Here is a 13,196-nt window from a genome sequence, read left to right on the forward strand (position 1 = left end):
GGTTAGGGGTAGGAGTTAGGGATAGGAGTTGGGTTAGGAGTTAGGGGTTAGGTTTATGGGGTAGGAGTTAGGTTAGGGGTTAGGGGTAGGAGTTGGGTTAGGAGTTAGGGGTAGGAGTTAGGGGCAGGAGTTAGGGGTTAGGTTTATGGGGTAGGAGTTAGGTTAGGGGTTAGGTTAGGAGTTAGGGGCAGGAGTTAGGGGTTAGGTTTATGGGTTAGGAGTTAGGTTAGGGGTTAGGAGTTAGGGGTTAGGTTTATGGGGTAGGAGTTAGGTTAGGGGTTAGGAGTTAGGGGTTAGGTTTATGGGGTATGAGTTCGGTTAGGGGTTAGGTTAGGAGTTAGGGGCAGGAGTTGGGTTAGGAGTTAGGGGTTAGGTTTATGGGGTAGGAGTTATGGGGTAGGAGTTATGGGTTAGGAGTTAGGGGTAGGAGTTGGGTTTATGGGTTAGGAGTTAGGGGTAGGAGTTGGGGTGTTAGGGGTAGGAGTTAGGGGTTAGGTTTATGGGTTAGGAGTTAGGGGTTAGGTTTATGGGGTAGGAGTTAGGGGTTAGGTTTATGGGTTAGGAGTTAGGGGTAGGAGTTGGGTTTATGGGTTAGGAGTTAGGGGTTAGGTTTATGGGGTAGGAGTTAGGGGTAGGAGTTGGGTTTATGGGTTAGGAGTTAGGAGAAGGAGTTAGGGGTAGGAGTTGGTTTAGGGATTTAGGGAAAATAGGATTTTGAATGGAAATCAATTTTAGTGTGTGTGACAGAGTGAGAAAAATAAAACCTATATCTGATTATAGGAAGGAAAACACCACAAGACACATTACTACAGTATATACTTTATTACTACAGTATATACATAATTCCAGGCCAATTGTAAAGTATTACAGAAAGGGATACATATGGAACACAATTTGTTTCTACAATACATGTACATATTATCTCTGAAAAGATTTAGAGATCATCGTTACTGAACATATAAATTCATTTTTGACGTGTGCATTTAGACAATACCTAAATACCAATCCTTTAAACGTGAGTGATTAGTACTACACAAACAGTCAACAGTTAACTAATAGTCTAACAAAACTAGCTAAGCATTTTAAAAAAAAAATCACACTTATGTGACAAATACATCATTTATTCAACCACCAAACTTTAACAAGATAAGTCACTGTATAACCAACGTTGTTGTAGTGTTGTCAGAATGTGAACACGTGACAAGAAATCATTCCGGAAGAATCACGTACTTGTCTGTTCTATTCTAGAACTTCTAGAATCCTTTAGAATCCTCAAGTTTAGTTCATCACAATGACCGTCTAGACACCTCGGTTACCTTGAAACCCTAACCTATAATTGACATATTCTCATTAGCTTATACGTACGTACATGTGTATATAGGTAGACAGATGGACAAAGGTTGATAATAACAAATCATTTAGGTTTTTTTTTTTCTCGCTCCGTGAAATTAGATTCCGTATCAGTTGAAAGAAGAATCACTAAGGGGGGAAAAAGATCACTCTTTGGACTCTGTCATATCACAACAATTCCTGACTGTAAAACCAGAACTGGTTGTTTATTCATAAGGAGAAATTCTACCTGTACACCAACTAAAGCCCACATTACTGTAACTCACATTGACCATTGATTCAAATCTAACCCCGGCTGTAACCTCTAACCTTCCCTCTCTAACCGTCATGACGTGCTCTTCTCACCAGATAAAACAGGTCCTAACCACCGTCTTGTTTCAGCAGCACAGCAGGTCTACAACAGGACATCTGTAGACTGCCTTTCAGATGGGGAGACAATGGCTGGCTCTTAAAATGCACCCTATTCCCTATATATAGTAGTGCACTGTGTAGGGAATAGGGTGCCATGCAGGATGCAGATATATCAAACAAGCCCTTATTGATCCAAAAGTGCCTTTTGTTCTTCTTTTAAGTTTGACATTTTTTTTTTGTGTGTGTGTGTGGAGGGGGGGGGGTATTGATTAGGAATATCTTAACGTAATAGTGAAAGAATGAAAGCAGAGCGTGTGATCAAAAAGGTCACATCAATACATCAATATTGATCAAATCATTACAGCCTAATCTGATTTAACCTAATTGTCCAGTTAAACATCCTAACGCGGTGAGAGACAACTTGTAACGGAATCGGTCTGTTTCTCTGTAAAAAGAGAAATGTCATTTAGTGATAAAAACAAACATATAAATCCAACAACAACATAAACACTAAAGTAAACAAACAAACAGTGAATCTGTTTGATCTATTATACAGCATATTACAGCATAACCTGTAGTAACAGACCAGAACAACCGTGAATAAGGCTTGAATAAAGACAAGGGACAATAAAGAGGATTTAAAAGAAAGTTCCATCTCACGTTTTTATAAAACCTTTGACAATAGAAATACACGTTTGATCATTAAACATTTGGGGAAGTGAAGGGAAGTGTGGTTCTGTTCGTCAATAATACCATTTCTACGATACATCATTATTGCTTGAAGTCACGATACACAATACACTACAATACACTACAATACACTACAATACACTACAATACAGAAAACTTGGCCTTCCTTTGTTTTTTTCCCTCTTATTCTCTCAAAACAATACAACTGAAGGCACTTGATTTGACAATGAAAGGTTTAACTTCTAGACATGCTGGCACAGCCAAGCAGCAGTATGGTGTAGTATACAAGGTACCCAGCCCCAGGCTCCAGCCCATCCCCCGTCACCACCACACAGTCCTAACAGGGACTCCATCTTGTATAACCTAGGTTGTGTCCCAAATGGCACCCTATTCCCTATATGGTACACTCATTTTGACCAGTGGCCACAGAACTCTGTTCAAAACTAGTGCACTTATGTAGGGAATAAGTGCCATTTGGAATGTTGCCCTAGCCTAACAACCTAACCTAATTTAACCTAATCTAAATTAACCTAGCCTAATTGAACCTAATCTGATTGAACCTAATTTAACCTAATCTAATTTAACCTAATTTAACTTAACCTAATTTAACCTAACTTAACCTAATTTAACTTAACTTAACCTAATTTAACTTAACTTAACCTAATTTAACCTCATCTAAATTAACCTAATTGAACCTAATCTAATTTAACCTAACCTAATTTAACTTAATTTAACCTAATCTAATTTAACCTTCCAAATCAGTAGTTCTTCCCCAAACTTCCGATACATCATTTTTGGTTTTCCCAGGCTCATCATTAAAAACAACATCTTAAAACTATAAAAAATGTCAGAGACAAGGATAAATGAATATAAAAAGGCCAGGAAGCAGGAAGCAGGAAGCAGGAGTGTGTTGTGGACTAGACAGTCTCTCCAGAGTTGTGTTGTGGACTAGACAGTCTCTCCAGAGTTGTGTTGTGGACTAGACAGTCTCTCCAGAGTTGTGTTGTGGACTAGACAGTCTCTCCATAGTTGTGTTGTGGACTAGACAGCATCTCCAGAGTTGTGTTGTGGACTAGACAGTCTCTCCAGAGTTGTGTTGTGGACTAGACAGTCTCTCCAGAGTTGTGTTGTGGACTAGACAGTCTCTCCAGAGTTGTGTTGTGGACTAGACAGTCTCTCCAGAGTTGTGTTGTGGACTAGACAGTCTCTCCAGAGTTGTGTTGTGGACTAGACAGTCTCTCCAGAGTTGTGTTGTGGACTAGACAGTCTCTCCAGAGTTGTGTTGTGGACTAGACAGTCTCTCCAGAGTTGTGTTGTGGACTAGACAGTCTCTCCAGAGTTGTGATGTGGACTAGACAGTCTCTCCAGAGTTGTGTTGTGGACTAGACAGTCTCTCCAGAGTTGTGTTGTGGACTAGACAGCATCTCCAGAGTTGTGATGTGGACTAGACAGTCTCTCCAGAGTTGTGTTGTGGACTAGACAGCATCTCCAGAGTTGTGTTGTGGATTAGACAGTCTCTCCAGAGTTGTGTTGTGGACTAGACAGTCTCTCCAGAGTTGTGTTGTGGACTAGACAGTCTCTCCAGAGTTGTGTTGTGGACTAGACAGTCTCTCCAGAGTTGTGTTGTGGACTAGACAGCATCTCCAGAGTTGTGTTGTGGACTAGACAGCATCTCCAGAGTTGTGTTGTGGACTAGACAGTCTCTCCAGAGTTGTGTTGTGGACTAGACAGTCTCTCCAGAGTTGTGATGTGGACTAGACAGTCTCTCCAGAGTTGTGTTGTGGACTAGACAGTCTCTCCAGAGTTGTGTTGTGGACTAGACAGCATCTCCAGAGTTGTGTTGTGGACTAGACAGTCTCTCCAGAGTTGTGTTGTGGACTAGACAGTCTCTCCAGAGTTGTGTTGTGGACTAGACAGTCTCTCCAGAGTTGTGTTGTGGACTAGACAGTCTCTCCAGAGTTGTGTTGTGGACTAGACAGTCTCTCCAGAGTTGTGTTGTGGACTAGACAGTCTCTCCAGAGTTGTGTTGTGGACTAGACAGCATCTCCAGAGTTGTGTTGTGGACTAGACAGTCTCTCCAGAGTTGTGTTGTGGACTAGACAGCATCTCCAGAGTTGTGTTGTGGACTAGACAGTCTCTCCAGAGTTGTGATGTGGACTAGACAGTCTCTGCAGAGTTGTGTTGTGGACTAGACAGTCTCTCCAGAGTTGTGTTGTGGACTAGACAGTCTCTCCAGAGTTGTGTTGTGGACTAGACAGTCTCTCCAGAGTTGTGATGTGGACTAGACAGCATCTCCAGAGTTGTGTTGTGGACTAGACAGCATCTACAGAGTTGTGTTGTGGACTAGACAGTCTCTCCAGAGTTGTGATGTGGACTAGACAGCATCTCCAGAGTTGTGTTGTGGACTAGACAGCATCTCCAGAGTTGTGTTGTGGACTAGACAGTCTCTGCAGGGTTGTGTTGTGGACTAGACAGTCTCTCCAGAGTTGTGATGTGGACTAGACAGTCTCTCCAGAGTTGTGTTGTGGACTAGACAGTCTCTCCAGAGTTGTGTTGTGGACTAGACAGTCTCTCCAGAGTTGTGTTGTGGACTAGACAGTCTCTCCAGAGTTGTGTTGTGGACTAGACAGTCTCTCCAGAGTTGTGTTGTGGACTAGACAGTCTCTCCAGAGTTGTGTTGTGGACTAGACAGTCTCTCCAGAGTTGTGTTGTGGACTAGACAGTCTCTCCAGAGTTGTGTTGTGGACTAGACAGTCTCTCCAGAGTTGTGTTGTGGACTAGACAGTCTCTCCAGAGTTGTGTTGTGGACTAGACAGTCTCTCCAGAGTTGTGTTGTGGACTAGACAGTCTCTCCAGAGTTGTGTTGTGGACTAGACAGTCTCTCCAGAGTTGTGTTGTGGACTAGACAGTCTCTCCAGAGTTGTGTTGTGGACTAGACAGTCTCTCCAGAGTTGTGTTGTGGACTAGACAGTCTCTCCAGAGTTGTGTTGTGGACTAGACAGTCTCTCCAGAGTTGTGTTGTGGACTAGACAGTCTCTCCAGAGTTGTGTTGTGGACTAGACAGTCTCTCCAGAGTTGTGTTGTGGACTAGACAGCATCTCCAGAGTTGTGTTGTGGACTAGACAGTCTCTCCAGAGTTGTGTTGTGGACTAGACAGTCTCTCCAGAGTTGTGTTGTGGACTAGACAGTCTCTCCAGAGTTGTGTTGTGGACTAGACAGTCTCTCCAGAGTTGTGTTGTGGACTAGACAGTCTCTCCAGAGTTGTGATGTGGACTAGACAGCATCTCCAGAGTTGTGTTGTGGACTAGACAGCATCTCCAGAGTTGTGTTGTGGACTAGACAGTCTCTCCAGAGTTGTGTTGTGGACTAGACAGTCTCTCCAGAGTTGTGTTGTGGACTAGACAGTCTCTCCAGAGTTGTGTTGTGGACTAGACAGTCTCTCCAGAGTTGTGTGTTGTGGACTAGACAGTCTCTCCAGAGTTGTGTTGTGGACTAGACAGTCTCTCCAGAGTTGTGTTGTGGACTAGACAGTCTCTCCAGAGTTGTGATGTGGACTAGACAGTCTCTCCAGAGTTGTGTTGTGGACTAGACAGTCTCTCCAGAGTTGTGTTGTGGACTAGACAGCATCTCCAGAGTTGTGTTGTGGACTAGACAGTCTCTCCAGAGTTGTGTTGTGGACTAGACAGCATCTCCAGAGTTGTGTTGTGGACTAGACAGTCTCTCCAGAGTTGTGTTGTGGACTAGACAGTCTCTCCAGAGTTGTGATGTGGACTAGACAGTCTCTCCAGAGTTGTGTTGTGGACTAGACAGTCTCTCCAGAGTTGTGTTGTGGACTAGACAGTCTCTCCAGAGTTGTGATGTGGACTAGACAGCATCTCCAGAGTTGTGTTGTGGACTAGACAGCATCTACAGAGTTGTGTTGTGGACTAGACAGTCTCTCCAGAGTTGTGATGTGGACTAGACAGCATCTCCAGAGTTGTGTTGTGGACTAGACAGCATCTCCAGAGTTGTGTTGTGGACTAGACAGTCTCTCCAGAGTTGTGATGTGGACTAGACAGCATCTCCAGAGTTGTGTTGTGGACTAGACAGCATCTACAGAGTTGTGTTGTGGACTAGACAGTCTCTCCAGAGTTGTGATGTGGACTAGACAGTCTCTCCAGAGTTGTGTTGTGGACTAGACAGCATCTCCAGAGTTGTGTTGTGGACTAGACAGTCTCTCCAGAGTTGTGTTGTGGACTAGACAGTCTCTCCAGAGTTGTGATGTGGACTAGACAGTCTCTCCAGAGTTGTGTTGTGGACTAGACAGCATCTCCAGAGTTGTGTTGTGGACTAGACAGTCTCTCCAGAGTTGTGTTGTGGACTAGACAGTCTCTCCAGAGTTGTGTTGTGGACTAGACAGTCTCTCCAGAGTTGTGTTGTGGACTAGACAGTCTCTCCAGAGTTGTGTTGTGGACTAGACAGTCTCTCCAGAGTTGTGTTGTGGACTAGACAGCATCTCCAGAGTTGTGTTGTGGACTAGACAGTCTCTCCAGAGTTGTGTTGTGGACTAGACAGTCTCTCCAGAGTTGTGTTGTGGACTAGACAGTCTCTCCAGAGTTGTGTTGTGGACTAGACAGTCTCTCCAGAGTTGTGTTGTGGACTAGACAGTCTCTCCAGAGTTGTGTTGTGGACTAGACAGCATCTCCAGAGTTGTGTTGTGGACTAGACAGCATCTCCAGAGTTGTGTTGTGGACTAGACAGTCTCTCCAGAGTTGTGTTGTGGACTAGACAGTCTCTCCAGAGTTGTGTTGTGGACTAGACAGTCTCTCCAGAGTTGTGTTGTGGACTAGACAGTCTCTCCAGAGTTGTGTTGTGGACTAGACAGTCTCTCCAGAGTTGTGATGTGGACTAGACAGTCTCTCCAGAGTTGTGTTGTGGACTAGACAGTCTCTCCAGAGTTGTGTTGTGGACTAGACAGTCTCTCCAGAGTTGTGTTGTGGACTAGACAGCATCTCCAGAGTTGTGTTGTGGACTAGACAGCATCTCCAGAGTTGTGTTGTGGACTAGACAGTCTCTCCAGAGTTGTGTTGTGGACTAGACAGTCTCTCCAGAGTTGTGTTGTGGACTAGACAGTCTCTCCAGAGTTGTGTTGTGGACTAGACAGCATCTCCAGAGTTGTGTTGTGGACTAGACAGTCTCTCCAGAGTTGTGTTGTGGACTAGACAGCATCTCCAGAGTTGTGTTGTGGACTAGACAGTCTCTCCAGAGTTGTGAGTCAGTCTCCAGAGTTGTGTTGTGGACTAGACAGTCTCTCCAGAGTTGTGATGTGGACTAGACAGTCTCTCCAGAGTTGTGTTGTGGACTAGACAGTCTCTCCAGAGTTGTGTTGTGGACTAGACAGTCTCTCCAGAGTTGTGTTGTGGACTAGACAGTCTCTCCAGAGTTGTGTTGTGGACTAGACAGTCTCTCCAGAGTTGTGTTGTGGACTAGACAGTCTCTCCAGAGTTGTGTTGTGGACTAGACAGTCTCTCCAGAGTTGTGTTGTGGACTAGACAGCATCTCCAGAGTTGTGTTGTGGACTAGACAGTCTCTCCAGAGTTGTGTGTGTGGACTAGACAGTCAGTCTCCAGAGTTGTGTTGTGGACTAGACAGTCTCTCCAGAGTTGTGTTGTGGACTAGACAGCATCTCCAGAGTTGTGTTGTGGACTAGACAGCATCTCCAGAGTTGTGTTGTGGACTAGACAGTCTCTCCAGAGTTGTGTTGTGGACTAGACAGCATCTCCAGAGTTGTGTTGTGGACTAGACAGCATCTCCAGAGTTGTGTTGTGGACTAGACAGCATCTCCAGAGTTGTGTTGTGGACTAGACAGCATCTCCAGAGTTGTGTTGTGGACTAGACAGCATCTCCAGAGTTGTGTTGTGGACTAGACAGTCTCTCCAGAGTTGTGTTGTGGACTAGACAGCATCTCCAGAGTTGTGTTGTGGACTAGACAGCATCTCCAGAGTTGTGTTGTGGACTAGACAGCATCTCCAGAGTTGTGTTGTGGACTAGACAGTCTCTCCAGAGTTGTGTTGTGGACTAGACAGCATCTCCAGAGTTGTGTTGTGGACTAGACAGCATCTCCAGAGTTGTGTTGTGGACTAGACAGCATCTCCAGAGTTGTGTTGTGGACTAGACAGCATCTCCAGAGTTGTGTTGTGGACTAGACAGCATCTCCAGAGTTGTGTTGTGGACTAGACAGCATCTCCAGAGTTGTGTTGTGGACTAGACAGCATCTCCAGAGTTGTGTTGTGGACTAGACAGCATCTCCAGAGTTGTGTTGTGGACTAGACAGTCTCTCCAGAGTTGTGTTGTGGACTAGACAGTCTCTCCAGAGTTGTGTTGTGGACTAGACAGTCTCTCCAGAGTTGTGTTGTGGACTAGACAGTCTCTCAAGAGTTGTGTTGTGGACTAGACAGTCTCTCCAGAGTTGTGTTGTGGACTAGACAGCATCTCCAGAGTTGTGTTGTGGACTAGACAGCCCCTCCAGAGTTGTGTTGTGGACTAGACAGTCTCTCCAGAGTTGTGTTGTGGACTAGACAGTCTCTCCAGAGTTGTGTTGTGGACTAGACAGTCTCTCCAGAGTTGTGATGTGGACTAGATAGTCTCTCCAGAGTTGTGTTGTGGACTAGACAGCCCCTCCAGAGTTGTGTTGTGGACTAGACAGTCTCTCCAGAGTTGTGTTGTGGACTAGACAGTCTCTCCAGAGTTGTGTTGTGGACTAGATAGTCTCTCCAGAGTTGTGTTGTGGACTAGACAGTCTCTCCATAGTTGTGTTGTGGACTAGACAGCATCTCCAGAGTTGTGTTGTGGACTAGACAGCATCTACAGAGTTGTGTTGTGGACTAGACAGTGTCTCCAGAGTTGTGATGTGGACTAGACAGTCTCTGCAGAGTTGTGTTGTGGACTAGACAGTCTCTCCAGAGTTGTGATGTGGACTAGACAGTCTCTCCAGAGTTGTGTTGTGGACTAGACAGTCTCTCCAGAGTTGTGTTGTGGACTAGACAGTCTCTCCAGAGTTGTGTTGTGGACTAGACAGTCTCTCCAGAGTTGTGATGTGGACTAGACAGTCTCTCCATAGTTGTGTTGTGGACTAGACAGTCTCTCCAGAGTTGTGTGATGTGGACTAGACAGTCTCTCCAGAGTTGTGTTGTGGACTAGACAGTCTCTCCATCTCCAGAGTCTCTGTGTGTTGTGGACTAGACAGTCTCTCCAGAGTTGTGATGTGGACTAGACAGTCTCTCCAGAGTTGTCTAGACAGTCTCTCCAGAGTTGTGATGTGGACTAGACAGTCTCTCCAGAGTTGTGTTGTGGACTAGACAGTCTCTCCAGAGTTGTGATGTAGACTAGACAGTCTCTCCAGAGTTGTGTTGTGGACTAGACAGTCTCTCCAGAGTTGTGATGTGGACTAGACAGTCTCTCCAGAGTTGTGATGTGGACTAGACAGTCTCTCCAGAGTTGTGTTGTGGACTAGACAGTCTCTCCAGAGTTGTGATGTGGACTAGACAGTCTCTCCAGAGTTGTGTTGTGGACTAGACAGTCTCTCCAGAGTTGTGTTGTGGACTAGACAGTCTCTCCAGAGTTGTGTTGTGGACTAGACAGTCTCTCCAGAATTGTGTTGTGGACTAGACAGTCTCTCCAGAGTTGTGTTGTGGACTGTCCAGCTCAGATACAGTATGGGGGTAGTGGGGGTTAGGGGATAAGGAGAGGACTGTCCAGCTCAGATACAGTATGGGGGTAGTGGGGGTTAGGAGAGAAGGAGAGGACTGTCCAGCTCAGATACAGTATGGGGGTAGTGGGGGTTAGGGGAGAAGGAGAGGACTGTCCAGCTCAGATACAGTATGGGGGTAGTGGGGGTTAGGAGAGAAGGAGAGGACTGTCCAGCTCAGATACAGTATGGGGGTAGTGGGGGTTAGGAGAGAAGGAGAGGACTGTTCAGCTCAGATACAGTATGGGCGTAGTGGGGGTTAGGAGAGAAGGAGAGGACTGTTCAGCTCAGATACAGTATGGGCGTAGTGGGGGTTAGGAGAGAAGGAGAGGACTGTCCAGCTCAGATACAGTATGGGGGTAGTGGGGGTTAGGAGAGAAGGAGAGCACTGTCCAGCTCAGATACAGTATGGGCGTAGTGGGGGTTAGGAGAGAAGGAGAGGACTGTCCAGCTCAGATACAGTATGGGGGTAGTGGGGGTTAGGAGAGGACTGTTCAGCTCAGATACAGTATGGGGGTAGTGGGGGTTAGGAGAGGACTGTTCAGCTCAGATACAGTATGGGGGTAGTGGGGGTTCGGGGAGAAGGAGTGGACTGTTCAGCTCAGATACAGTATGGGGGTAGTGGGGGTTAGGAGAGGACTGTTCAGCTCAGATACAGTATGGGGGTAGTGGGGGTTCGGGGAGAAGGAGAGGACTGTCCAGCTCAGATACAGTATGGGGGTAGTGGGGGTTCGGGGAGAAGGAGAGGACTGTCCAGCTCAGATGCAGTATGGGGGTAGTGGGGGTTCGGGGAGAAGGAGAGGACCAAGCCCTTTGCCTAGTGCCGGCCAGCCAGCAGGTAAAAACACCTTGATGTGATGGTAGACAAATGAGCAGCTCTCCAGCGCCAGGTCAAGAGACCTAGATGAAGGACAAGACAAGCCGTGTGAAGAGATTTGGGGAACCTTGAATAATTGGTCTGTTCACGGGCCAGCCTTGAAGACACAGACAACTAAAGTAAAGACATAGAAACAAGAGAATAGCACTGCCGAAAAAAGATGTCAGTATCATTGTGTATGCTGACCGACGACAGATATCATACGTTGGTTGAATGTCTTTGTTGTATCAAATCATGTAGTTTGACTAGGTAGCAGTTCAGAGTGTAGACTTAGTGAGGAGAGGATGGAATGTCTCTCTTCCTGTAACCCATCATCCCTTCCCAGGCTCCCTCTCCTCTCCTCTCCTCTCCTCTCCCCTCCTCTCCCCTCCTCTCCTCTCCCCCTCTCCTCTCCTCTCTCTCTCCTCCCCTCCTCTCCCTCCTCTCCAGGAAAACCTCTCCCTCTCCTCTCCCCTCCCCTCCTCTATATACCAGTAGGTCAGAATATGCAGTTCCACTGTTCAAGTCCGATGGGGGGTCACAACACCCACCTCAGATGGGACCCAGGGAAAACAAAAGTTTGGGAACCCCCACTGTATAAGGATCCAGCGTGTTCTATAAATGTGTTATAGCCATGTTATAGCCATGTTATAGCCATGTTATAACCATGTTATAGCCATGTTATAGCCATGTTATAACCATGTTATAGCCATGTTATAACCATGTGAGGAAGCTCTCCTTGTCGATCTTTGTGGCGGCCAGGACCGACTCCATATCGTTCAGGATGTCGGAGCTAAGGGCTTCCTGGAGACTAGGCATAAGCTCCTCCCCCTCCATGGCCATGTTGTCACTCTCCAGCGTGCCCAGGTCCACGTCCGTCCCCGGGATGGTGTCCAGGTAGTCAGGGAAACGGCTGGGCTGCGTCCCCATGGAGACCGGCAGGGCGTCCCCTAATGATGCCAAACGACAACATGGATGTGTTATGACGTGGTTAGAATGTATTACGTTATCAGCTTGTAGGTCCTATTAATAATGAATTTATGCCCCAATAAATTCCCATATTGACCTCGACTAAAATAGGTCTTTGTAACTCAACCTCGCTTGACAAAATATAACTGTTGTCTTGGCGATAAGCGTTAAAGAGGAGAGTCAACAGACGTTCCCCCACAGCGGGTCCTGGTCAGTAGTTGGTAGAACAAGGTGCTGTCTCACCAGTGTCCATCTCGTCCACACTGTTGAGGAAGTCGTCGGGGGTACGGGGGACACTGTAGCTGCTCATACTCAGACCGCTGTCCGTGCTCTCATCCCTGGAGTGGTAGGTCCCACTGTGGACACAAGAGACAGGACACGGTCAAACAGTATGGCTCCACAATGTTATCTGGAGACATGGATGAAACCTAGTGCTCTATTCAATCCATATCAATCCGTATGAAGAGTTACAGTGTGATTGAAATTTAAAGGTAATGTTCACCCAAAATAGAGAAGACCGCATTCACGGTAAACACGGAGTATGTCGGCTCAGTCAGAAGGTACCTTTAAACACGGAGTATGTCCACTCAGACCTAAACCTTCTCCTGTTCACTCAGACCTAAACCTTCTCCAGTCCACTCAGACCTAAACCTTCTCCAGTCCACTCAGACCTAAACCTTCTCCAGTCCACTCAGACCTAAACCTTCTCCAGTCCACTCAGACCTAAACCTTCTCCAGTCCACTCAGACCGTAACCTTATCCTGTTCACTCAGACCGAAACCTTCTCCTGTCCACTCAGACCTAAACTTTCTCCTGTCCACTCAGACCTTCTCCTATTCACTCAGACTTAAACCTTCTCCTGTTCACTCAGACCTGAACCTTCTCCTGTCCATTCAGACCGTAACCTTCTCCAGTCCACTCAGACCTAAACCTTCTCCAGTCCACTCAGACCGTAACCTTCTCCTGTCCACTCAGACCGTAACCTTCTCCTGTCCACTCAGACCGTAACCTTCTCCAGTCCACTCAGACCTGAACCTTCTCCAGTCCACTCAGACCTAAACCTTCTCCAGTCCACTCAGACCTAAACCTTCTCCTGTCCACTCAGACCGTAACCTTCTCCTGTCCACTCAGACCTAAACCTTCTCCTGTCCACTCAGACCTAAACCTTCTCCTGTTCACTCAGACCTAAACCTTCTCCTGTTCACTCAGACTTAAACCTTCTCCTGTTCACTCAGACCTAAACCTTCTCCTGTC

At 46.4% G+C, this 13,196-nt stretch overlaps 1 protein-coding gene and 1 long non-coding RNA gene across 2 annotated transcripts in view; both read right to left on the reverse strand.

The window, feature by feature from the left end:
- Positions 1-807: 807 nt before the first annotated feature.
- LOC127908912 (uncharacterized) lies at positions 808-5,842 on the reverse strand. The gene is made up of 2 exons (XR_008069030.1): positions 3,052-5,842; positions 808-3,011 (listed from the first exon to the last, which is right to left on the reverse strand). It is a non-coding gene; the product is annotated as an uncharacterized LOC127908912 (long non-coding RNA).
- A 5,601-nt stretch (positions 5,843-11,443) lies between these two features.
- Positions 11,444-13,196, reverse strand: part of LOC118382746 (transcriptional coactivator YAP1-like) — a 122,868-nt gene continuing 121,115 nt past the window's right edge. The window contains exons 7-8 of the mRNA XM_052468725.1: positions 12,186-12,298; positions 11,444-11,923 (exon numbers count right to left, since the gene is read on the reverse strand). Coding sequence (XP_052324685.1) covers positions 11,688-11,923; positions 12,186-12,298 — 349 coding nt within the window. The 3' untranslated portion in view covers positions 11,444-11,687. The remainder of the gene's footprint in view (positions 11,924-12,185; positions 12,299-13,196) is intronic.

The sequence above is a fragment of the Oncorhynchus keta genome, chromosome 18, assembly GCF_023373465.1.
Source record: "Oncorhynchus keta strain PuntledgeMale-10-30-2019 chromosome 18, Oket_V2, whole genome shotgun sequence".
Lineage (NCBI taxonomy): Eukaryota > Metazoa > Chordata > Actinopteri > Salmoniformes > Salmonidae > Oncorhynchus > Oncorhynchus keta.